This window comes from Bos mutus, chromosome 6 (assembly GCF_027580195.1).
Source record: "Bos mutus isolate GX-2022 chromosome 6, NWIPB_WYAK_1.1, whole genome shotgun sequence".
Classification (NCBI taxonomy): Eukaryota; Metazoa; Chordata; class Mammalia; order Artiodactyla; family Bovidae; genus Bos; species Bos mutus.
In genome coordinates, this window is record NC_091622.1 from 94994198 (window position 1) to 95021047 (window position 26850).

Below are 26850 nucleotides of genomic sequence, written 5' to 3' on the forward strand. Positions count from 1 at the left end.
AACCAAGGCTTCCTAACAGCCTTCTTTGGGTATCTTTCTCCCCGAGGTCCCACATGGATACTCCTCTCCTTCTGTATACCCCCTCCTACTGTATCCCCCTCATCTGTATACTCTTCTGCTTTAAGTACACACTGTCTTGATGCTTGAAAGTCTCTACCTGCCTCATATGGTTGTTGAGAAATGCAGCGTGGCTTTTCTGCTTAGACTGCTTTTCTCTGGTGAGTAGTTGCCCCCTGGAATTTCATCATATCAGATTGTCTTCCACCTTATATAGAATTTTTCAAACATTATTAACAAGAGACACACACATGGAGACTAGGTATAAATAGCATCAAGATGTTGAGCCTCAAGACCTTCGACTTTCTAAAGCCTCGTGTGCATGATCGACCTCCATGTTCTATTGTAAATGTAAATAATATTTTTATGGTGTAAAGCAGTAAGACGGATGCCTGAAGAGAGTTTAAAGGCTAGTATATCAAACACGGGGTTATTTTCCTTGCTTTCTGTTTTCTAATTGGCTTGTATAAATATAACCAGGAGATCAGGGAGTATATTTCAAACCAGATAAAAGATTTAGCTGCCTCTCAGAGGAGAGTGAAAGTGAAGTTATATTTTAATGTTTATAGAAAAGCGAACACATTCAGAAACTAAGAACTTTTATTTCCTAAGTTGTCTTTTTTCTCCCCTCAAAGTGTGAGAACATCTTAACCTACCATATTTAAGAACTATCTCGATAAATTTGCCAAAGTTACCAAGAAATGAGGAATCCATTGATGCTTTCTCACACAGAAGCCAAACCATTTTGTCCCTTCAAAGAAAAGCACAAGTTTTCCTCCAGGGGGAGTGGAGTTTGATGTCAGATACCACAGATTTCAGGACTCCCACTTGGGTTTTCCTCAAAATAGAAAATGAAAAGAAACAGCTGTCCAGTGTGCGTGTTAGCACTTCTCGTCTTTCGTCTGTGTGCTTCTGACAGTTAAAGTTTTTCCCAGAGATGTTGAGAGCTTTACTGTACGTTTGATAACTTAAAAACTCTTTCACACAGAAAAGGGTGGGAAGGTGGTGCCATTCATCTTCCTAACGGAAATTTGATTCTCATTCCTTCTCACCAATAAATGAACCTCATTCCTCAAGTATTCTACTCCTTTTCTGAAAGTTATTAGAATATAAATTGATGACCTCCTGGAAATTCTATGGAAATCATAGTATGTAATGTAAAAGTTCTGCATTAATGCTGCTGCTGCTGCTGCTAAGTCGCTTCAGTCGTGTCCGACTCTGTGCGACCCCATAGACGGCAGCCCACCAGGCTCCCCCTTCCCTGGGATTCTCCAGGCAAGAATACTGGAGTGGGTTGCCGTTTCCCATCGGTATTCATAAATCTCTCTAAATGCAATCCTGACTGACCTGACTCCTAAGGAACATTGTTTCAATTACATTTGAAGAAAAGAAAGAAAGAAAAGCCACCAAGAATAGATTACAAGAAAATACAAGAGACTCAAAAACCACACACTGGATTTAGCTCCACTGTTTTTTTCCTTTTGAATCTTCAGAAAATTATCCCTTGGTATTAAAAGTAGATTCGCCTATTGAATTTATACTCAAAGGAAAGGACTTGAAATTGTTTACCGGTTGCTTTTTTCCCCTTCTATACATTTTCTGGTATTTCTTCTGTTATTCAGAGGACATGTAGATCAGACATAAAAGTATGTACATATGAAACATAAAAGTAATCAGGGGAAAGCAAATTAAAGGCATGACAAGACAGTACAAACACACCAAATTACTTGATATGAAAAACTCCAGTATAATAACACATATATATGGAATTTAGAAAGATGGTAACAATAACCCTGTATGCAAGACAGCAAAAAAGTCACAGATGTATAGAACAGTCTTTTGGACTCTGTGGGAGAGGGCGAGGGTGGGATGATTTGGGAGAGTGGCATTGAAACATGTATATTATCATATGTGAAACGAATCACCAGTTCAGCTTCGATGCATGATACAGGATGCTCGGGGCTGGTGCACTGGGTTACCAGAGGGATGATCTAGGGAGGGAGGTGGGAGGGGGGTTAACACATGTACACCCGTGGCGGATTCATGTCAATGTATGGCAAAACCAATACAATATTGTAAAGTAATTAGCCTCCAATTAAAATAAAAAAAATTTAAAAACTCCTAAAATACAACATTTGGGGAGTGATGAGGATCAAAAGGAACTCTCATGTTCATGTGGATCAGAAGGAACCTCATTTTCTGGTAATGGTAGTGTCAGTTGGTTCAACTGTTTTGGAAAGGAGTTGGCATTGTTTTGTAAAGTTAGAGTTACAAATACCCTACAACACAGGTATTCCGCTGCTAGCTACATTTCTTAGAGAAATTTCTGCTCAGGACACATGTACAGGAAATTCTGGTTTATAATAGACCCAAAGGAGAAACAACTTTGAGGTCTATGTTAATAAAAATGGTAAATAAATAGTTGTGTGTTAATATAAAAGAATTCAGTGAAAATGAGAGTCAACCACAAGCATCAAGATGTGTGGAACATACAAACATGTTAATGAAAAGAAACAAAATTTGAAAAACACATACTTCATGGTACCATTTGTAGAAACTTCAAAAACAGGCAAATTAAACTATATTGTCTAGGGGGTACAGTGATACTTACGTGATAAAAGCAAATGGTGATCATGAAAGTTGAAGACATATAAGCCAAAAGCAAGGGAGTGGATTTCATTAGAGTGAGAAAGTGGTTACCTTTGGTGATGGTGGTGATGGGAGATGGAGTAGTGAGCAGGAAGGAATAATTGGAGTTCTAGACCGTTGTCATTGCTCTGTTTCTTGACTTGGTGATAAGTTACAGGGGTTGGCTTTGAAATAATTGGTTAACTATATTTAAGTTTTATGCTGTTTTTATGTTTGTTAGTTATATTTCGCATATATCCTATAATGAGTATATTATTGTTTAAATTCACATTCAAGATAAAAAACAGAAAGTTTTTCTCTAGGCTATTTGAGGCAAATTCCTATGGTCTGTCATTTGGGCTTTTTAAAATTTTTTGTGGTTACATGACTTGAAATTGCTTGCACCTTGCTAAAGATAGCTGGAGAGGAACAAATAATTGTCTGTCGTAACTTAATCTAGCATATCTCAAGAGGTCAGTTCAGTTCAGTTCAGTTCAGTTGCTCGGTTGTGTCTGACTCTGTGACCCCATGAACTGCAGCATGCCAGGCCTCCCTGTCCATCACCAACTCCCGGAGTTCACTCAGACTCATGTCCATCGAGTCAGCGATGCCATCCAGCCATCTCATCCTCTGTCGTCCCCTTCTCCTCCTGCCCCCAATCCCTCCCAGCATCAGAGTCTTTTCCAATGAGTCAACTCTTCACATGAGGTGGCCAAAGTACTGGAGTTTCAGCTTCAGCATCATTCCTTCCAAAGAAATCCCAGGACTAATTACTCCTTCAGAATGGACTGGTTGGATCTCCTTGCAGTCCAAGGGACTCTCAAGAGTCTTCTCCAACACCACAGTTCAAAAGCATCAATTCTTCTGCACTTAGTTTTCTTTATGGTCCAACTCTCACATCCATACATGACCACAGGAAAAACCATAGGCTTGACTAGACGGACCTTTGCTGGCAAAGTAATGTTTCTGCTTTTGAATATGCTATCTGGGTTGGTCATAACTTTCCTTCCAAGGAGTAAGCGTCTTTTAATTTCATGGCTGCAGTCACCATCTGTAGTGATTTTGGAGCCCCCTGAAATAAAGTCTGACACTGTTTCCACTGTTTCCCCATCTATTTGTCATGAAGTGATGGGACCAGATGCCATGATCTTCGTTTTCTGAATGTTGAACTTTAAGCCAACATTTTCACTTTCCTCTTTCACTTTCATCAAGAGGCTTTTTAAAGTTCCTCTTCACTTTCTGCCATAAGGGTCGTGTCGTCTACCTATCTGTGGTTACTGATATTTCTCCTGGCAATCTTGATTCCAGCTTGTGCTTCTTCCAGCCCAGTGTTTCTCATGATGTACTCTGCATATAAGCTAACTAAGCAGGGTGACAATATACAGCCTTGACATACTCCTTTTCCTATTTGGAACCAGTCTGTTGTTCCATGTCCAGTTCTAACTGTTGATTCCTGACCTGCATATAGGTTTCTCAAGAGGCAGATCAGGTGGTCTGGTATTCCCATCTCTTTCAGAATGTTCTGCAGTTTATTGTGATCCACACAGCCAAAGGCTTTGGCATAGTCAATAAAGCAGAAATAGATGTTTTTCTGAATTCTCTTGCTTTTTCAATGATCCAGCAGGTGTTGGCAATTTGATCTCTGGTTCCTCTGCCTTTTCTAAAACCAGCTTGAGTATCTGGAAGTTCAAGGTTCATGTATTGCTGAAGCCTGGCTTAGAGAGTTTTGAGCATTACTTTACAAGCGTGTGAGATGAGTGCAATTGTGCGGTAGTTTGAGCATTCTTTGGCATTGCCTTTCTTTGGGATTGGAATGAAAACTGACCTTTTCCAGTCCTGTGGCCACTGCTGAGTTTTCCAAATTTGCTGGCATATTGAGTGCAGCACTTTCACTGCATCATCTTTCAGGATTTGAAAGAGCTCAACTGGAATTCCATCACCTCCACTAGCTTTGTTTGTAGTGATCCTTTCTAAGGCCCACTTGACTTCACATTCCAGGATGTCTGGCTCTAGGTGAGTGATCACACCGTAGGTATTATCTTGGTCATGAAGATCTTTTTTGTACAGTTCTTCTGTGTATTCTTGCCACCTCTTCTTAATATCTTCTGCTTCTGTTAGGTCCATATCATTTCTGTCCTTTATCGAGCCCATCTTTGTATGAAATGTTCTCTTGGTACCTCTAATTTTCTTGAAGAGATCTCTAGTCTTTCCCATTCTGTTGTTTTCCTCTGTTTCTTTGCATTGATTGCTGAGGAAGGCTTTCTTATCTCTTCTTGCTATTCTTTGGAACTCTGCATTCAGATGTTTATATCTTTCCTTTTCTCCTTTGCTTTTCGCTTCTCTTCTTTTCACAGCTATATGTAAGGCCTCCCCAGACAGCCATTTTGCTTTTTTGCTTTCTTTTCCATGGGGATAGTCTTGATCCCTGTCTCCTGTACAATGTCACGAACCTCAGTCCATAGTTAATCAGGCACTCTTATCTATCAGATCTAGTCCCTTAAATCTATTTCTCACTTCCACTATATAATCACAAGGGATTTGATTTAGGCCATACCTGAATGGTCTAGTGATTTTTCCCTACTTTCTTCAATTTAAGTCTGAATTTGACAATAAGGAATTCATGATCTGAGCCACAGTCAGCTCCCAGTCTTGTTTTTGCTGACTGTATATAGAGCTTCTCCATCTTTGGCTGCAAAGAATATAATCAGTCTGATTTCGGTGTTGACCATCTGGTGATGTCCATGTGTAGAGTCTTCTCTTGTGTTCTTGGAAGAGGGTGTTTGCTATGACCAGTGCTTTCTCTTGGCAAAATTCTATTAGCCTTTGCCCTGCTTCATTCCGTATTCCAAGGCCAGATTTGCCTGTTACTCCAGGCAAAGTTTCTTGACTTCCTACTTTTGCATTCCAGTCCCCTATAATGAAAAGGACATCTTTTTTGGGTGTTAGTTCTAAAAGGTCTTGTAAGTCTTCATAGAACCGTTCAACTTCAGCTTCTTCAGCATTACTGGTTGGGGCATAGTTTTGGATTACTCTGATATTGAATGGTTTGCCTTGGAAATGAACAGAGATCATTCTGTTGTTTTTGAGATTGCATCCAAGTACTGCATTTTGGACTCTTTTGTTGACCACGATGGCTACTCCATTTCTTCTGAGGGATTCCTGCCCGCAGTAGTAGATATAATGGTCATCTGAGTTAAAGTCACCCATTCCAGTCCATTTGAGTTCGCTGATTCCTAGAATGTCAACATTCACTCTTGCCATCTCCTGTTTGACCACTTCCAATTTGCCTTGATTCATGGACCTGACATTCCAGGTTCCTATGCAATATTGCTCTTTACAGCATCAGACCTTGCTTTTATCACCAGTCACATCCACAACTGGGTATTGTTTTTGCTTTGGCTCCATCCCTTCATTCTTTCTGGAGTTATTTCTCCACTGATCTCCAGTAGCATATTGGGCACTACCAACCTGGGGAGTTCCTCTTTCAGTATCCTATCATTTTGCCTTTTCATACTGTTCATGGGGTTCTCAAGGCAAGAATACTGACGTGATTTGCCATTCCCTTCTCCAGTGGACCACATTCTGTCAAACCTCTCCACCATGACCCGCCCGTCTTGCGTGGCCCCACAGGGCATGGCTTAGTTTCATTGGTTTACCAGGCTATGGTCCCTGTGATTAGATTGACTAGTTTTCTGTGATTATGGTTTCAGTGTGTCTGCCCTCTGATGCCCTCTTGCAACACTTACCGTCTTACTTGGGTTCTCTTACCTTGGACGAGGGGTATCTCCTCACTGCTGCCCCTCCTGACCTTGAACGTGGAGTGGCTCCTCTTGGCCCTCCTGCGCCCACGCAGCCACTGCTCCTTGGACGTGGGGTTGCTCTCTCAAGAGCTAAAACTTGCTAACATTCTCCATAGGATAAAAGAAAATCTGAAATAGCTCCAAGTTGTACCAAAGAAGTGATAAGACAAGCAAGACAGAATATTGCAAGAAAAAAGGTGGGAAATGAATTCTGAAGAGAGGAAAAAACCATGCTATAAATAGAATTGTGTACCCCATCCACCCCACTTGACCCTACCAAGTCATATGTTGAAACCCTAACCCCCAGTGGGATGGTATTTGAGGACTGACCTTTGAGAGGTAATTAGGTTTAGAGGACATTCTGATGGCTGAGCATTCGTGATTGGTTTAGTGTTCACATAAGAAGAGACACCAGAGAATTTGCTCTTGTTCTGTCTCTGCTGTGGGGGACCCAATGAGAAGGCAGCCAGGTGCAGGCTAAAGGAAGCACTCCTCAGGTACAGAACGTGCTGGTACCCCAACTTCAGACTTCTGATGTACAGAACATGATACATTTCTATTATTGAAGCCACCCAGTCTATGGTATGGTAAATTCCATAGTATTTTGTTATGGCAGTCTGAGCTGACTATTGGGCTTCCCTGGTGGCTCAGATGGTAAAGAATCTGCCTGTAATGCAGGAGATGTGGGTTTGACCCCTGGGTGGGGAAGATCCCCTGCAAATATACAATGATACACTGAGGAAAGGAAAGTGAGGGTTTACCAGTTAAAAGATAGTTATAAAACACTTTATTTAGGGGAAACTAAGATTTTTCTTCTCCTAATTTATGCAAAGGACTAAAGCAAAATATATCGTGTTGTCCTGGAAAAGTACAGAATCATCTCTCCCTGACAAAGTAAAAGACTATGTTAAAGTACTGTAAAAACATTTCATACTGAAACACTCAAATGAATTATCTAAAAATTCACACATTGTTTTAATTGAAATTATGTATTTTTTAATCAAGTTTGCCAACAACTTTTTTTCTATTTTGGCCTTTAAAAAATCAAAGTTGTATTATTTGAGACCGTACAAATACACATACTTACAAATCATTTTCTCAGTAAACTTATCATGGGAAATAAAGCTACCCATGAAAAACTGCTCTTTCATAAATTAGTGTGCTTGTGTCTAAAGAAGATAATATTATAGAGTTTTTATAATAAATATTTTACCCATTTACTATTTTTTACTTTACTCTGCACTTAATGTTTCTAAACCAAATATACAAAATATACAAAAACATCCTTTTAAACAAACAAAAAAAAAACACATATTTTCAAACAAGTACTAATGAGCTGGATATAAATTCTAGAAATATAAAATGTGAATGTGGGTTATTTAAACAACATAATTAAATCATAAAACCAGTAGCTTAATTTTTGAGGATTAAGAATATATTTAGAGACATTCATGTAGAATTATATAAATACATTTAGCTAATGATTAAATAAGGTTGGTAAAAATTAACTCATACATATGACTTTTAGCCTATTTTGAAAGTGTGGTGGAGTGTAAACAACATAGATGGAGTGTTTGCCTTTTTAAAACTTATACCTCAGATTTTGTAACAGAAATACTTCACTTCTTAAGGAAGTGACTCCTTTTGTAATATTTATTTAAGCAAGGTTTCTCAGGTCACTGACTGTTAAATAAATCTAGTTAAGTAAGAGTAAATCATGTTAAAGATTTAAGAATTCCTTACCACACACTCTGTATTACCTTTCTTTCCCAGTATTTCTTCTTGCTGAGAAGTTTCAGGTTCTCAGATGTAGCATGTTATAATAATTGATTATTTATATAACTTTTTTTTACCCTGCTGCAAATAGCTTAGGGCTTTTAGACTGTATCCTCTCTGTTCCTAGTATAACAAAAATACTATTATCTTCCTCATAGAGGTTATAAGAAATGATGTTAAGTCTGTGTATGTAAGACTTGAATAATATTAAAAAGGAACAATATGGTCTTCATGTATTGTCAGTGTGGCAGTCACATTTCTTAAACTTATTATAAATAAATGATGTTTGGTGCTTGATGATGGAGTATGATCATTTTAAATTAAAAGTTTAAGGCTTCCCTGGTGGCTCAGATGGTAAAGAATCTGCCTGCAATGTAGGAGACCAGGGTTTGATCCTTGGGCCAGGAAGATCCCCTGGAGAAGGGAACGGCTACCCACTCTAGTATTCTTGCCTGGAGAATCTCATGGACAGAGGAATCTCATGGGCTACAGTCCATGGGGTTGCAAAGAGTTGGACACAACTGAGCAACTAACACATACAGCTGCTAGGCTACTTAGAGATTATTCAACTCATCATGAAACCCAGGTTTAGAAAAACTTGATGACTTGGACTAATCAGTTGGTAAGTGAATAAGAATTAAAGACTGATGTCCTGTCTTATATTTCAGTTTGATTTCCATTATCTCATGTTTCCATTTTAAATACTTAACATTTTGACTATTTAAAAAGCAATTCATTTTAATTAGATAAATTGTGCAGTCTCCTGGGATATCTTCAGTATATTACAGATTAGGTTAAAGTCTAATTTGATCATCAAGCCAATCCCACAACAACATCTTTGTTGAAAGAGTGAGCATTTCATATGGTGAAAGTATCAGTTTAGATTAAGTTTAGTTAGAAATAGGGGTTCCCTGGTGGCTCAGATGGTAAAGAATCTACCTGCAATGCAGGAGACTTGTGTCAGGAAGATCCCCTGGAGAAGGAAATGGCTACCCACCCCAGTATTCTTGCCTGAAGAACTCCATGGACAAAAGAGCCTTGGAGAGCTATAGTCCATGGGGTCACAAAGAGTTGGACATGACTGAGAAGTTAACACTTAGTTAAAAATAATTGAAAACCCCAAAGTGACAGTGACTGAAACCAATTATAAACTCTTTTTATTTAGCCTTATATTCCAGAGGTTTTTCATGTCTGATAAACCTGGGAATAAATATGATCTTCCTTGACACTTGCATAAACATCTATTCCTAGGAACAATAACAATTCAGTAAAACAGTAAGTTGCAAAATATATAATAAAATGAACCACTCACAAAATGATATTGATACAGTATATACTTTTATGGGTACATGAGTGTATGCATAAACAACTGAAAGTAACTGAAGGCTGTGTGCAAAATGATAATGATGTTTACTTTGGATGTTTAGGGTTGAGATTGGTAATCTGATTGGACTTTATCTGTAATGTTCTAAGGATTTACAACAAAATAAGGTGTGTTTGGGGATAGGAAAAGTGGGGAGTAGACTTACTGTAGGGAAATCTTTAGGCCTGCTTCAGTATTGTTTTTTTTTTTTTTTCTCCCGGTTATGTTGCCCTCTGAGATTCCAAAACTCCCCACAGACCTGCCAGTGAGAGGGGGTCCTGCTGTTTGGAAACTTCTCCTCCTTCACGACTCCCTCCCCAGCATGGGTCTCTGTCCCTAACTCTTTGTCTCTTTGTCTTTTACATTTTGTCCTACCTCCTTCCGAAGAGAATGGGCTGCCTTTCTGGGTGCCTGGTGTCCTCCGCCAGTGTTCCGAAGTTGTTTTGTGGCATTTGCTCAGCATTCAAACGATCTCTTGATGAATTTGTGGGGGAGAAAGTGGTCTCCCCATCCTATTCCTGCACCATCTTTGGACCACCCGCTAAAGTAACTTAAAAAAAATTTTTTTTCATTGTGGTAAAATCCACATAACATGAAACATACTATTTTGACTATATTTGACTGTATGGTTCAGTGGTGCTATGTGCATTCCTATTGTGTAGCTCTCACCACTCATTGTTTCCCAAATTTTTCACCTTGCTAAACTGAAACTCTGTCCCCATTAAACACTAACTCCCCATTCCCCCTCCCTCCCCTCTGACCCCTTGACCCTGTCATCTACTATTGCACTTCCGGATTCTATTAACTTGACTATTCTAGGTATCTTGTACAAGTGGAATCGAACAATATTTGTTGCTCTGCAGTATCTTAGCTGGATACCCATCATATCAATTCTAGGTTTTGTTTGTGAACAATAGAAACCAATTCCAATGAACTAAATCAAAAAGGGGGTTTACTGGAGGGATACTGATTATTGTGGATTTGAGGAAAAAGTTGAATGATGAGGCTATCTAGTAGGAATTAAGGACAGCTTAATTCAGCTTAGTACAACTCCAGTTTCTTCGCAACCTTGGATCTCTCTCTTTATGATATGCATTCCCATGAGGTGACGTGACATTAGGTAAGTTTGAGGCATATTCATCAGCTGAGCTTTGGGAGGTAAGAGTTGTGAGTGAGTGGGTACCATTGACTGTGTCACCAGAGCAAAGAATGTGAGAAGGACCATTTTCCAAATAAAAAGTGTATGTGTGCTCAGCCGCTCAGTCGTGTCTTGACTCTTTGTGACCCATGGACAGAAGCCCGCCAGGCTCCTCTGCTCATGGAATTTTCCAGGCAAGAATACTCAGTAGAGTGCCACTCCCTTCTCCAGGGGATCTTCTCGATCCAGGGATCAAACCCACGTCTCTTATATCTCCAACATTGGCAGGCAGATTCTTTTACCACTAGTGACACCTGGGAAGCCCTCCAAATAAAAATTAGGGTTCTGTTTTCAAAAAATGTGAAGGTTGTCAGGAAGGCAAAACCAAAAAGTGTCTATAGCTATCACAGAAGAACACAGACCAAAGTCTGTCTCATTTCTTCAACCATAGTTTTTAGATGTTCTGTGCATCTGCGGAAAGATATTCTTCTGTGGAGCTAAGTTTAGTGATCATACTGTCCAAAAGTGTCTTTATTTGGTTAAAATGCAATCAACTGCATGAACACATTTTCTGTACCTTTAAATTTTGCTCAGGAATTCTTTTCTTTATTGCTCTTGTTTACTGAGCTATGTACTCATCTTTGATTATGCTGTTGAAGGCAATGGGTACATGGGATACTGTTTACAAATATTTACTACTTTTCCGTAGGCAGGATTATCCTTTTCTATTCTGTTGATTTCAGGCGTGGCACTTGCTTTCTCCAATAAAATAGAGTGGAAGTGACATGAGTCTCTTACAAGCAGATGTTCTAAGAGCCAGCAAGTGATGGTGTTCCCTCTGCACAGTAACAAAGATGTTTCAAATAGAGGTTATTTTCAGGAGCCTCCCAGTACATCCCTCCACGGTGAAGAGCCACAGTCAACCTGCTGTGGATGCACAGCTTTTTGAGAAACAATCATTTGTAATTTTAAACCACAGAGATTTGGGGTATTTGTTAGCTTAGTATAAGCTAACCAGTCCTAACTGAAACACTTGTAAAACTAATTTTCTGTTCAGACTTCACAGATAATTTCTAACTCATTGTGGTTTTAAATATTTCCTATCATAAGTAGGAAATTAGGTAGAAAGTGATGAAGTGAAGAGAGGATTATTTTGTGAGCACTGGAGAAGCAATACTTCTCTCTGGGCAAGCTTCTGACAAAATAATTTGATATTTTGGAGATTTAATGGCAGAAGTACATAGGTGTATTATAATATGGAAGACTTAGTTTTAAATAGAGCAACAGATTGAAAAATTTCTCAAACGCATGATTCTCTCCTTTAGTACCAATTAGTAGTTATTTTTATGTATAGTTAGATGTCCGGTGGCCCAGTGGTAAAGAATTTACCTGCTAATGCAGGAGATTTAGGAGACATGGATTTGATCACCAGGTTGGGAAGATCCTCTGGAATAGAAAACGGCAACCCACTCCAGTATTCTTTCCTGGAAAATTCCATGGACAGAGAAGCCTGGTGGGGTAGAGTCCATTGGGTTGCAAAGCATTAGACACAACTGAGCGACTGAGCATGCACACACACAGGTGTTTTGATTATTAGTTGATATTGATACTATGCGTGTATACATATCCTAAGTCACTTCAGTCGTGTCTGACTGTGATCCCATGCACTATAGCCCACCAGGCTCCTTTATTCATGGAATTCTCCAGGCAAGAATATTGGAGTGGATTGCCATGCTCTCCTCCAGGGGATTTTCCCAAGCCAGGGATTGAACCCACCTCTCTTACATATCCTGCATTGGCAGGTGAGATCTTTACCACTAGCATCACCTGGGAAGTCCATTGATACTATAAGCCAAGGCATATAAAACTAGTAAAGAAGAAGCTGACAAGTTATGATTAGTTTAATAAGTTGCATGTATTGTTCAACAAAATAATCATTAGGTTACATGCTGTATATGCCCATATTGATTTAAAGAAACCTGGTAATAATCTCTCTTTAACTTTTTAGAAAAAGAAATCCCAGGTCTATTTCCCTATTAAGTACTTCCCAAATCTACCTCTTCTTATTCTTACCACCGCTGCTTTAAGTCATGTCTTCATTATCTCTTACCAAAGCTCTCTAATTAATATTTCCAGTGTGCTTCTCCTCCAGGTTATGTTTACCACAACCACTGGATGCTATAACTAAAATAAAACATTGACCATCGTATTTCCTTGCATATGACCCTGTGGTTCAACATGTCCTAGAAGACAAGGTTCAGGCTCCTTAATGTAGCATATAAGGGCTTCCTGGAAAGGCAGCATGGCCTGTTGGTTATAAGAATGAGTTTTAGAACCACACTTCCTAGGTTTGAAAATAGATCTGCTCTAAATTAGCTGAGTGACTTTTACTAAATATTTACAACAGTATGTCTGTAAAAATGTTAGCTTTTGTTAATTTTATATGGTTTCTCCCTCCCTTCCTGTACTTACTCTCTGATTTTTTAAAAAATTACCCAAGGGTAATGATTACCCAATTAATTTTTTAATAATTACTCAATGCTTTCCTGGTGGCTCAGACGGTAAAGAGTCTACCTGCAATGTGGGAGATCTGGGTTTGATCCTTGGGTTGGGAAGATCCCTTGGAGAAGGAAATGGTAACCCACTCCAGTATTCTTGCCTGGAGAATTCTGTGGACAGAGGAGCCTGGGAGGCTGCAGTCCACAGGGTCACAAAGAGTCAGGCATGACTGAGGGACTAACTTCCACTTTCAAGGGTACAGATTTTCATCTCTATTCTTGAATTCCTTTGTAATTACTCATAACTCTTTCCCTCTTCCACTACCCTCACCCTCCAACTGGCTAATGCTGTCTCATCTTTTAATGTTTAGTTCAATGATAGCTTTAAAGCTTAAGACTAAGTTGACTGTTCTTCGAATACCTAGGATATTTCTCTTATGAACTCAAAATCCATCCGTATCTCTATTATTATACTTATCACACAGTGTAATATTATAATGTTTCTGTATCTACTGACTTCTATGAGACCACAGGCAACTTGAGAGCAGGAATCATATCTCATTAATTTGTCCTTAGTATAGTTCCTGGTTCATAATAGACACACAGTAGAAATGTTTGTTGAATGTATAGAATATTGCCAAATAAAGAAAGGATTGTTATTTTGTAATCACTTTTGAATTCACTCTTTATTTTGTGGTTCAGTGTTGCTTGATCAAGATCATTGTGATAAATTTCCTTAAAAATTTATTTCCAGAGAAAGTAATTTCTCTCTTGAATTCTTAATACTTTCTTTTTTTTTGACAAAGATAACCTGGTTTCCTGTCTTGCCTTGAGTATCTCCACTCATAGAGCTAAAATAGTGTTCTATTCCAGTAACTGAATTGGCCTAAGTGGCTAATATTTTACTTTTATTATATTAAATAATTGTGCTTAGATTACAGTCCATTTTAAATTATTATGGATAGTGAGGAGAGTACATAGTTTGAATTCCATGACATGATAAAAAGAATAAAATGGACATGTAAGTGCAATTAACTATATCTGGCATGAGTATTGATATTATTTATAATCTTGATTCCAGTTATTTTAAAATAAAGACTCTATAACTGTATGAAATTAAATTTAAGAATCTGATAGTTTATTATAATTATGTATAATTATAATGATTGTGAATTGTGTATACTGTTTATTTGTAGTTTTCATGTTGAAGGAATTGTCACTTGAAATAAAGAAGGCTGTTTTTTTGTACCCAGATTATTTTCAATATATTTGTTTAGCTAATATATTATAACTGGAGATCTGCTTTTTTTTTTTTAGGACACTAACAAGTGCTGGTAAAGACCTACATGATAATTTTCTGAAGGCTTTGGCAGTGAGAGAAGAAGACAATCGCAGTGGAAAAGTGAGCGTGAGTACATTTCATTCAGAGATTAAAAACGTATACCTTAAAGGCACATTAGTATGTAATATCTAGTTAGTTAATAATATAATTTTAAATACTGTCTCTGAAAGGTAGTTCATTAGGGATATAACAGAGCTCTTTATTATTGGAATATATGTGGAAAAATTATGTCAGTTTATATCTGTAGAAGTAGCTACATGGTGAAAAATATTAGTATCATTCTGCATATTTGTTGTGGAGAAAATGCCTATATGTGGCAGACTGGTTGTCATCTCCAACTTTGTGCTACTGCTATGCTGAAACTTCCTGCTTCTTTTTAGCCTCATCTCTTAACACTCATCTTGAAGGTTTTCCCACTGCATACCTGATTTTATGCTGTCTCTAGAAGATAGAGTCTTCCCTATAGTCCTATGTTGGGAGGTGTGTTAGAAACCACATAATGGAGAGAGATGATTTTGAGTCATCCAAGGAGGATATGCTTTTGCTTTATTAAAACTTGTGCTAAATCAGATATTTAAAATTGCTAATATTATTTGGAATATTTACTTTCATGTTTTACTAATATAATACTGGTGATAACAGTCTTCTGTATGTAAAAATAGACAAATATTCATGCTGAAACTGTAATGAGTGACTTACAGGAAAAGAATCAGAAGTAGCAGGATGCAAATTTTAGAGCAACAGGAAAATATGTTATAAGAGTGTCTATTTTTACCAAAGTTTTCTTAATTAAAAAAGTTGTATTTTTTTATCATGTCACTGGAAGATGTCACATGCAGATAAAATCCTCAGTGTACCTCAGAAAGAAAAAATATCACTCTTTGGTTAGGTAATTGTATAGAATGATCCTGGACTTGAAATCAGGGAAAATTTCTTGATGGAAGTGGGCAGAGTGAAATTTAAAAGAGGTGAGATTGGAAACATGGGTGGACACTAGACTTGGGGGATTTTGTAAATCACAACAGAAAAGTTGGAATTTATCTGACCCTTTATGGAAAGAGCAGCTAGAAAGGAGGAAGACACGTAGAAAAATGTGGTGTCATAGTAATCCATGGTAAGGACCTTCAAGAAAAAGCAAATGATCATCAGTGATCAAGCAGGATAGGTCTGGAAAAGGATCTGTTGTGTTTGGGAATATTTACTTTAAAAAATACTTGACAAGAACAAATTCCATCCATAGTAAGGATAGAAGTCAGGTTTCTCAGGGTTGAAAAATGGCCCGTGGTTAGGCAGTACCACCAAAAAACACAAACAGCTTTAGAGACCCGAGGCCCATGGTTTGTTCTGAAATGGTCTAATGCCTCTCAAAAATGCCTTTTTAACCTTTCTATCCCATTGGTATTTCCTTTAACAATGAATAACAGCATCATTCACTTATTTACTCAATCAGAAGTATGTAAGTTATAATAAACTCTTAATTCTTACTCATGCATGTTGACTTGAGCTATTGCTGCTGCTGCTAAGTCGCCTCAGTCGTGTCCGACTCTGTGCGACCCCATAGATGGCAGCCCACCAGACTCCCCTGTCCCTGAGATTCTCCAGGCAAGAACACTGGAGTGGGTTGCCATTTCCTTCTCCAATGCATGAAAGTGAAAAGTGAAAGTAAAGTCACTCAGTCGTGTCTGACTGTTCACAACCCCATGGACTACAGCCCACTAGGCCTCTCCGTCCATGAGATTTTCCAGACAAGAGTACTGGAGTAGGGTGCCTTTGCCTTCTCCAGAATGAGCTACTAAATTCTTCTAAATATGTCAAATTACATCACTTTTCACCGTCTCAAATAGCATTTATCTAGATTCAAACCTCCATCACATCTTAAATATATTACTATAACAGCCTCTTAAATGATAATACCTGTTATCATTTTCTTGGCCGCCTCTGATCTATTTTCCAATCTCATGCTTCTTATGCACCTGCTCAAGCCTGGAACTGTTTTAGTCTCTGGGACACTGCGATACTGACGAATCTGTGACCTTAAAGCATTTGTATTTTAGAGCGCGAGATAGAGAATGCTATGCTATGCTAAGTCACTTCAGTCATGTCCAACTCTGCGCGACCCCATAGATGGCAGCCCACCAGGCTCCCCCATCCCTGGGATTCTCCAGGCAAGAACACTGGAGTGGGCTGCCATTTCCTTCTCCAATGCATGAAAGTGAAAAGTGAAAAGTGAAGTCGTTCAGTCGTGTCCGACTCTTAGCGACCCCATGGATTGCAGCCCACCAGGCTCCTCCGTTGGTGGGATTTTCCAAGCAAGAGTACTGGAGTGGGGTGCCATTGCCTTCTAGGTGAGGAAAACAAAAATGGAACAGTTAATTTCAACGTTGGATGGGTGCTATGAAGAGCACAGAATTAGAATATCAGATATAGAGATTGAACAGACAGTGGTTGGATGCTTTAGCTACTGTGTATAGGAAAATCACTTTAAAGAGGTTACATCTGTTGAGACTGGAATGAAATGAGGAAGATAGTCATGGAATGTGAAGAGTAAGATATCCCAAAGAGATAAATATTTGAGAGGGTGCAATATATCCCATTAAGAAGGAACGTGTATTAAAATCTCCCGAGATAACAGCAATCATGGCATAATCAAGAGATGATAAGAAAACTGAAATGACTGGAAGGCAGTTATTGAAGGAGATTATAAAGACAGATGAGGTCAGAGAGAAGGTCAGAAGCTGGACCATACAGGTTATAAGGAATTTCTATTTTATTCTTTTTTAATGTTTATATTTATTCTTTTATTACTGTGATAAGAAGTCAATGGATGGATGATGTTAAGTAGAGAAGTGACATGATCTGGCTTACACTTTAGATTGACTTCACCACTGCTGTGTACAGTAGGATAATATGGGGAAGAAGTCAAGCAGAAGCAAGCAGATAAGTTAGGGAGCTCTTCTAGTCAATCAGCAAAAGAAGAAGCTCTTAAAACAGCATGGTTGTAGTTGAGATAGATGGAAGTTCATCTCAACTGAATCGTGTCCATGTTTTAGAGGCAAAGCAGACAAGACTCAGTGATGGATTGGATGTAAAATCTTAAAGAAAGAGGAAATTAGGATGCCTTCTAGGTGTATCATTTGAACAGGTGGGGATGATGGTGGCATTTTGTGTGGCTGGGGAACTTATTTCAGGAATCAATAATGAAATAGTTATATTTTGGCTACATTAATTTTGTGATGCCTATTAGATGCCCAAATGGAGAATTGGATTGGTCATTTACATATATTGGTTTGGAAATTGTGAGAAGTCTTGGCTTGCATGTAAACCTGAAGGTTATCAACATCAAATATTAGTCACTCAGTCGTGTCTGACTCTTTGAGACCCCATTGACTGTGACCTGCCAGTCTCCTCTGTTCATGAGATTTCCCAGGCTAGAATACTGGAGTGGGTTGCCATTTCCTTCTCCAGGGGATCTTCCCAACGCAGGGATCCAACCCAGGTCTCCACGATTGCAGGCCGATTATTTACAACATCTAAATGGTATGTAAAATCATGAACTTGCAAAAGTTAACCAGGAAGAGAGTATAGGTAAAAAGAGTGAGGTTCTATGACAGATTTTTAAGACACTCCAACATATAGAGATCTGAAATGTGTTGAAGAAGTAGCTAAGGAAGCTGAGAAATAGCACGTAGGAGAAAAATCAGGTGAGAGCCATGCTGTGAAAAGAAAAATTTAAAAAAACTCCAAGGAAAGAATGCTCGCCATGGCAATTGCTGCTGAGAGGCTACATAAGAGGATATATCAATTTCCCAGGGCTGCCATAGGAAATTACCATAACCCAAGCAGCTTAAAACAACAGAAATTTGTTCTCTCACAGTTCAGCAGAAACATTCTGAAGGGTCTAGGGAAGAATCTGTTCCATTCCTTTCTCAGTTTCTGGTGTTGCTGACAATCATTGGTGCCGGGGTCCAGCCCCGGTGGATCCAGGGAATTCGAAGGGGAGACGGCATCGGGGATCAGGAAACAACAGCTTATTTAAATGTTAATTAAAGACATAAAGAGTGTGTAAATAAGGATAGCTCAGTGAGGAAATTCAGTGGAGAAAAGAGGCTGAATAATTCAGCCAGAAGGTGAGAGAAAGAACTACATGGGGAGACCAAGCTTCAGTGAACAAGGCCCACACTTTATTTTCCAAAGTAGTTTTTATACCTTAAGTTATGCATAGAGGATAATGGGGGAAGGGGTAGAGTCATGCAGTAAGCCAGGCTTTCTTCCTGCAAACATCATATGCAAAAGTTTAGGTGATTTGCATCATCTTCTGGCCCAGAGGCCTGTTAACATTTTAAGACCCTTTCTTCAGAAAACTTATTTTTCTCTAAAGGTGATTAGTCAGGCGCCACCCTCCAGAAGCATTAGATAAAGTTGCATTCCTATAGGGCAAAGGTGTGGTGGTCTACAACAAGAAAAAGAATTAACTCAAGGGTCCAAGGTTACAAACATTAAAGCTACTACTTACACCAATTATATTAATCAATACACTGCCAGGGACACAGCAGGTAAGGGATATGGAGACTTAGCAGCAAACATTGGCCCAACAAATGAAAAACCCTTCACCAATACAATTTCTAATCAATCTTTTAACTACTCAAAGGAATCTGTGTTTAGACAGTTTAGAACATCTCCTGCCTCTCACAGTTGGGAGGCTCTGAACAATCACATGTGGCCGGAAAAACCTATTCAGGCAGGCTAGAGGATTTCCAAAGGAGTTTGTAGGTTGAAACACTATCACCCCTAGGAACTTTATTACCTGGAGCTGTAAGTTAACTCTTTTTTCAGAGAGAGGTAGTGGGGGACAGCCCCCCGTAAAGTCAGAGGTGTAGGTGAGAGCACAAAGCAGAAAGTAGGCAGACTCTGGTTTTGGGGGTAGATGCTCGAGAATTTCCAGGGGGACTCCTGAGGCTCGATCCTGCCTTTGCGTATGCCAAGCCTCCTTCCTCATGACCTTTGCCATGGGCGGAGTTCCTCACGCTGGCTCCCGGCACATTGGTATACTTTGGTTGGTTTGTAGAGACATCACTTGATCTCTGCTACTGTCATCACAAGACATTTCTCCTTGTGTACCTGTGTTTGGGTTTTCTGTTCTCATAGAGGCACCAGTCATATGGGATTAGCAACTCCCTACCCTGAATATGACTTAATATTAATTCCATTATGCCTACAAAAAACCTATTTCCAAATAAGGTTGTCCTCACAGGTACTAGAGGTTAAGATCTTAACATATATTTCGAGGGGGACAGAATTCAATCCATGAAAACCCCATCAATTCAACAGATAAAATATTTGCTGTTGTTTTGGGGTAGGTAAATATCATGGATTATACTGGCAAGGGCAGTTTCAGTGGAAGACTGTGGTTAAGTGTCTCCTTGGAGTAAGTAAAGAAAAAGTTGTATAGGTGAAGATAAGGAAGATCAACTGTTTTTGAGGATTTCTGCAGTGAAGTATCACTTAGATATTGATTGATAACTGGTACAGGGTCAAGAGTCCAGGAAATTTATTTTATTATGCTTTAAGATGGATCATTGTTGTTGTTCAGTCACTAAGTTGTACCTGACTCTTTGCGGCCCCATGGATTGCAGCACGCCAGGCTTCCCCGTCCTTCACCATCTGCCAGAGATTGCTCAAACTCATGTCCATTGAGTCGGTGATGCCATCCAACCATCTCATCCTCTGTTGTCCCCTTGTCCTTTTGCCTTCAATATTTCCCAGCATCGGGTCTTTACCAATGAGCCAGCTCTTCACATCAGGTGGCCAAAGTGTGTATTAACCAAGTTTATGTCAATGGGAATGACCCATAGAGAGAGGAGTGTTGATGCTGTAGAGGACAGAGGGGATCTTTGCTGGAGGAATGGGATTCAGAACACAAGGAAAGGGCTTGCCTTTGAGAGGGGAAAAGGCCACTCACAGGAGGGAAAAAGGAATCTATAGGTCTATGTACTAGGTAGACTCGTGAATTTGGATTTGGGAAAATGAGATAACTCTTCTGGGAGTTTATCTAATTTTTTGACATTGCTGCTAAATGACCTTTAATTACATCAGTATAGGTTCCCCCCCCCCCGCCCCCCCCCTTAGAAAAACATCCTAAATTTAACTTTTTTGAGTCATTTAATGTTTGGTAGGCTGTCATTGATTTGGAAACTAGCATCTTTTTTAGACTCATTGCTGACTCTGAAAATAACATATGGTCACTTATTTGGACCTTTGAATTTGTGATACTATTATAATCAGCAGAATGCATGTCATTGTATCAAGGGCAGCATTTACAGCTTACTTTTCTGTATCTAGTCTTGTCTTAATGAAGACTCCAAATTGTTTTAGAGCAAACTATTTACAACAGAATACAGTATGTTTTAGAAAGATCTAATTATCAATATTAGGATCATAAGCTTACTTAAAAGCCATTTACTAAATGGATATGCTTTAAAAAAGTAATCCTATAAAATATACAATATTCATGAGATTTGAATCTATATTAATTTGCTGTCAGCAGAAATTATATATGAATTTTATGAGGTCTGAACTCTCCAAGGGAAATGACTATTTCCTGAGCATTGAGATTTCTCTGCATAATGCATAGATACAAAATACATGGAGAACTTCATTTCAGGGGCACATTTGCTACTCTTTTTGTTTCATCTTATTGAAAGTAAATAGTAAAAAAGTTATGATATAGTTTTAGAACTGGCATACTTGACCTGCATGGACTAATAAGGTTTGAAGCTCTAATTTTGCAGCAATTTTCCCAGGTAATTTTCTTTAAATGTAGCTAGGAAATAAGAAGAAGATGGGATTTACTTTCCCACACTCATAACTTTTGAGTATATTTTTAAGTTTGGTGATCCCAGGTTTCAAATGCTATTTAGTGTAATTGGATCTTTTTCTGAGTGTCCTCTTTCTCCCTCTGGTCAACTAATTGCAAATGTGATTTATTAGTTTTTTTTTTTTTTAATGCTTTGAGTTGACACTGCTATAGAGCCTGGAATTTAGAAAAAGCAGGTCTCCTCTCAGTCCTTCATCCCTAGGAGCCCCCACCTAATATTTTCAATGTGTAAGTTATAAGGTTATTTGCTTATTATACACATTTATACAATCCCCACAAAGTTGCTGCCTGGGGATGTAGTCTTGGGCTATGCCCTGGGAGAGAGTAGGGTTTTACGAAAATTAAAAGTTTATAGAGCTGCTATTTAAAGACTAAAATTTCTTGAAAATGTACTTCCTTTAAAGGTTTCAGTGGTTCAGATGTTGTAGATATAGATATTATTTCTATAAGTTCCTTTTAAAAGAAATGTGATAGACAGAGTCGTGTCCTACTCTGTGCGACCCCATAGACGGCAGCCCACCAGGCTCCCCCATCCCTGGGATTCTCCAGGCAAGAACACTGGAGTGAGTTGCCATTTCCTTCTCCATGGCATGAAAGTGAAAAGTGAAAGTCAAGTCGCTCAGTCCTGTCCTAACTCTTCGTGACCCCATGGACTCCAGTCTACCAGGCTCCTCTGTCCATGGGATTTTCCAGGCAAGCGTACTGGAGTGGGGTGCCATTGCCTTCTCCAAATGAAATGTGATAAGCCAGAGGTAACTCAGTTGAATTCAAGAATTAGTATTATTTCATAGTTACCTATGAATGTTGTATATAAATGTTATATATAATGCTTGCAAAATACTAGGTATGTATAGTATCTGAATATGTATATATCTATATCAGTTCAGTTCAGTTCAGTCACTCAGTTGTGTCCGACTCTTTACGACCCCATGAATCGCAGCACACCAGGCCTCCCTGTCCATCACCAACTCCCAGAGTACACTCAGACTCATGTCCATCAAGTCAGTGATGCCATCCAGCCATCTCATCCTCTGTCGTCCCCTTCTCCTCCTGCCCCCAATCCCTCCCAGCATCAGAGTCTTTTCCAATGAGTCAACTCTTCGCATGAGGTGGCCAAAGTACTGGAGTTTCAGCTTTAGTATATAAACATATACAAACACCACGTATAAGTATATATATAGGTATGTATGCATAAGCACACATTATTTTACATCTTTTCCAAAATACTCCATTTTAAATGACTATGATGCAGCATGTTGTCTAGACAAAGCATTGAGCCTTATGTGTAATTCATGTATAGAAAATGTTTGAAATAATTTTGTAGTACTTCAAATGACAGGTATCATGAGTATTTTTTCCTAGTAACAGAGTATTTAATTATATTTTAAATGCAAGCTATTCATATAAGAAAACATTTCTACCTCATACCTCATAAATTTCAGGTTTAAAACTTCTTTGAAGACTAAAATAGCTAACCATTTTCTTCTCATTTGTAAGCAGATTTATTGTTTCCTGAGAAGGTGTAATTTTCTGATTGCTCCATCTATGAAGTGTTTAACACTGTCCCCACAATGAGGCATTTATTAAGAGTATAACAAGTGCTTAGAAAAGCACATTAAACAGGTCTGGTTCTAGATGGCCCGAAACTCAGATCAGAAGCAAATCATAGTGATGCTGGTGGACATAAAAAGTTTTCAGAAAGCTGAACACATTGTGTAAACATATGTTGTTGTTGTTCAGTTGCTCAGCTGTGTCTCACCCTTTGCGACCCCATGAACTGTAGCATGCCAGGCTTCCCTGTCCTTAACCATCTCCCGGAGCTTGCTCAAACTCATGCCCATTGAGTCGATGATGCCATCCAACCATCTCATACTCTGTAGTCCCCTTCTCCTCCTGCACTCAATCTTTCCCAGCAACAGGGTCTTTTCCAATGAGCTGGCTCTTCACATCAGGTGGCCAAAATATCGGAGTTTCAGCATTAGTCCTTCTAATGAATATTCAGGATTGATTTCCTTTAGGATTGATTAGTGAACATATGAGATAGAGCAAAATGCATTTTCTCAGAAAAATCTGTGGAAATATTAAATATTTCAATGAGGATGATATTAAAGGTATTTCACTTTATTTTTTGCAATTTACAGAAATATCATAATCAAATGGCTGAATTTTTACAGAGGATGCTTGAGTGAAGATGTAACATCTTGAGAGCATTTCATGTCCATGATAGAGACTAAGAAAAATACTTGAGGTCAAGATTTGATGATTTTACAAAGAAAAGACTGGGCTTCCCTAGTGGCTCAGCAGTAAAAAATCTACTTGCAATGTAGGAGACGTGGATTCAGTCTCTGGGTTGGGAAGATCCCCTGGAGAAGGAAAGGGCAACACACTCCAGTATTCTTGCCTGGGAAATCCCATGGACAGAGGAGCCTGGCGAGCTACAGTCCATGAGTTGCAAAGAGTTAGCAACTAAACAACAACCACAGTAAAGAAAAGACTAGATAAACAACAGAGTGAAGAGGTAAAATGGATTATGCTGAGATGATAACTTCTTCCTAAATTGCCTTGAGGTATTTATGTAGTTGATAAATCTTTTTTCTCTCCTATCTTGATGTCTATGACATGATTATTGTGTAGTTTCCCAACTGTCTTCTGATTTTTGATCTCAGTCTCTTTCTTGGACTGACTACTGTATATCTCCGTTTGAGCTCCATCTTTTTCACTGTATACATTTCCCCTTGGTGAATCACCCAGACCCATGAACTCACTACTCTATGCTTCTTGCTACCATAAAAAGAGGCTTACCTCTGTTTGCTTCCTTCTACTTATTAATTTATTCAATTATTTATTAAATGGTGACAACTGGTTCTGTAGAAGGCCTTATATCAGCTTCTGGGGGAGGCAGTGGATGGCAAGTGCCGTAAGGAGTTTAGAGCTGCTTGGAAAATAAAGTGCACAATCCAGTAAACATACAGATGAAGCAAAATTGCAAGTGTGATAAGTGCTATTGATATGAATAAAAACACAAAAAGTTTTGATTGCGTTTAAGTGGGTTGAGAAATGATATGATCAGATTTTCAGACAAAAAAAGATCAGTGTGCTTTCAATGTAGAGAATAAATGATAGAAAGCATAAAGCAGTTGCTTTAATTTTTGCAATACGATAAATGCATTTCAAGAGCTAATAAGAGAAGATGAGATGGTAGCCTGGACCAGGAAGATGACAGGGAAGATAAAGAAGATTTGAGAGTTATTTAGAAGGTAAACTGGGCAGAAATTGGTAAGTGGATATTGCTAAGGAGGGGACTGAGACAAAGGGAGTGGCCATGGATATTGGCCTTCACAGTTGGATAGAAGGTGCTACTACTCTTTGGGACATGGGACACTCTAAGATTGTGAATGGGTACAGAGATCATGGCTCTGATTTTGGACATACATCTTTGATGAAAAACATTGTTTAGGTGTTAAGTAGAGATCTGGAGAAGAAGAATTCTTCTTGGACTGTATTCCAGTGTTTATCTCCACATTTTGCTATACCTCACAATACTTCATTTAATCTGCTACTAAACCAAATTTCTGTTGCTCTTCCATTCCCCAGGTATCACATCCAGTTGGTGACCAAACCTGGTCAACTCTACCTTGTGTATTTGTCTCAGATAAATGTGGGGGAGATGGCAAGAAAGCCAGAGAGGTCTGAGGACTCCACTGTGCTGTGCTCAGTAGTGTGGATAATGTCCTGAAGGTGATGGGTATCCCTGAAAGACTTTAGTCGCAAATGGTCTGTATGATCAGATGTGTACTTAAGGGTACAGCAGGGGCACTACGTAAGACATGTCTGTAGGGATAGGATGGGGAGGTCATTGTAACATTACAGATAGATAATAAAAGACTAGAATAAAGAAACGACAAAATGAATAGTGAGAAAAAGATGGATTTGAGTAATTCAGGAGATAACTTTGTTTTGATAAGGAAATGGTGAGAGGGAATTTTGAATACTATTCATGCATTTCTCTTTGGAGAACGCGATGGCATATATAAGCAGCTGATGATAATTTTATTAACGGGAAGAGGAGTGTGATCCTGGCTTTAGAGGTCTAAAGTTCCCAATTTACCACTTACCTAGTATTAACATTTGCCAAAGGACTATTAAGAGTACCCTCATCTTAATATCGGGGCCTCCCGGGTGGCACTAGTGGTAAACACCCCTCCTGCCAATGCAGGAGATGTAAGAGACTCAGGTTCGATCCCTGGGTTGGGAAGATCCCCTGGAGAAGAAAATGGCAATCCAAAACTCCAGTATTGTTGCCTGGGGAATCCTATGGACAGAGGAGCCTGGTGGGCTTCAGTCCTTAGGGTAGCACAGAGTCAGATGCAACTGGAGTGACTTAGCATGCATCTTAATACTGATTGAGCACTGAAAAGAAAATATAGACCTTTGGCACACTGCATGATAAAGTGAAGTGAAGTCACTCAGTAGTGTCCAACTCTTTGCGACCCCATGGACTGTAGAGCCTCTGTCCGTGGGATTTTCCAGGCAAGAATACTGGAGTGGGTTGCCATTTCCTTCTCCAGGAGATCTTCCCGATCCAGGGATTGAACCCGGGTCTTCTGCACTGTAGGCAGACGCTTTACCGTCTGAGCCACCAGGGAAGTCTACACTGCATGATACATGATAATAATTTAGTAAATAATGTGATTTTTCTGGTAAATTATAACATTGCTAGAGCTAAAATTGTAAATAAAATAGAAATTGTAGAAAGTATGAAATACTTTTGTTAAGTTTCTGAGGTAAGTATTGAGTAGTTTTGAATCTTTCTTTAGAAAATATTGTAGAGAGGGTTCCTTGAAACCATAGATACTTGCAGATTTTATTAGAAATCTAAAGATTGTCAGTCATTGGCAAGATATTATAGCAGTCAGAATATTTTCTAAAAGCCTTTATATTATAGATGTTTTAATGTTATAGGAAACCACAGTCCATTTCACTAGTTTTCTGCTGTGTGAAAACTTTGCTACTTGCATAATATTTGCTATTTTCCAAAGACACAAAGGACAGGCTGTCCCTGCAGGGTTTCTAACGTAATAGGATTACGTAACTCTTTTAAGTAGTGACCTGGCAGGGTAGGGGTGGGTGACAGGAGTCGTTATTTTTTGAGATGGTAGTAAACAAAGACTCCAGCATTTATTGATTCCACTAAAATAGTCCTTTCCTAATCAGAGACTGATGAGGATTGAAATGGAGGGTCACACGCTGTTCTGGGTTGGGGAAGTGGAACCTGTTGACACTTATTTTCCCACTGAATGTTGACTGTGTAAACAGTTACATGGCTGACCCGTTTGGGCTTTGAAATATGCATTATTGAAGCCGGTATAAAGGC

General features: G+C 38.9%; 1 protein-coding gene across 1 annotated transcript in view; it reads left to right on the plus strand.

Annotated features, from left to right (window-relative positions):
* The window catches only part of CFAP299 (cilia and flagella associated protein 299), a 719586-nt gene that overhangs the window by 276634 nt on the left and 416102 nt on the right, over positions 1 to 26850 (plus strand). The window contains exon 3 of the mRNA XM_070372982.1: positions 14578 to 14668. Coding sequence (XP_070229083.1) covers positions 14578 to 14668 — 91 coding nt within the window. The remainder of the gene's footprint in view (positions 1 to 14577; positions 14669 to 26850) is intronic.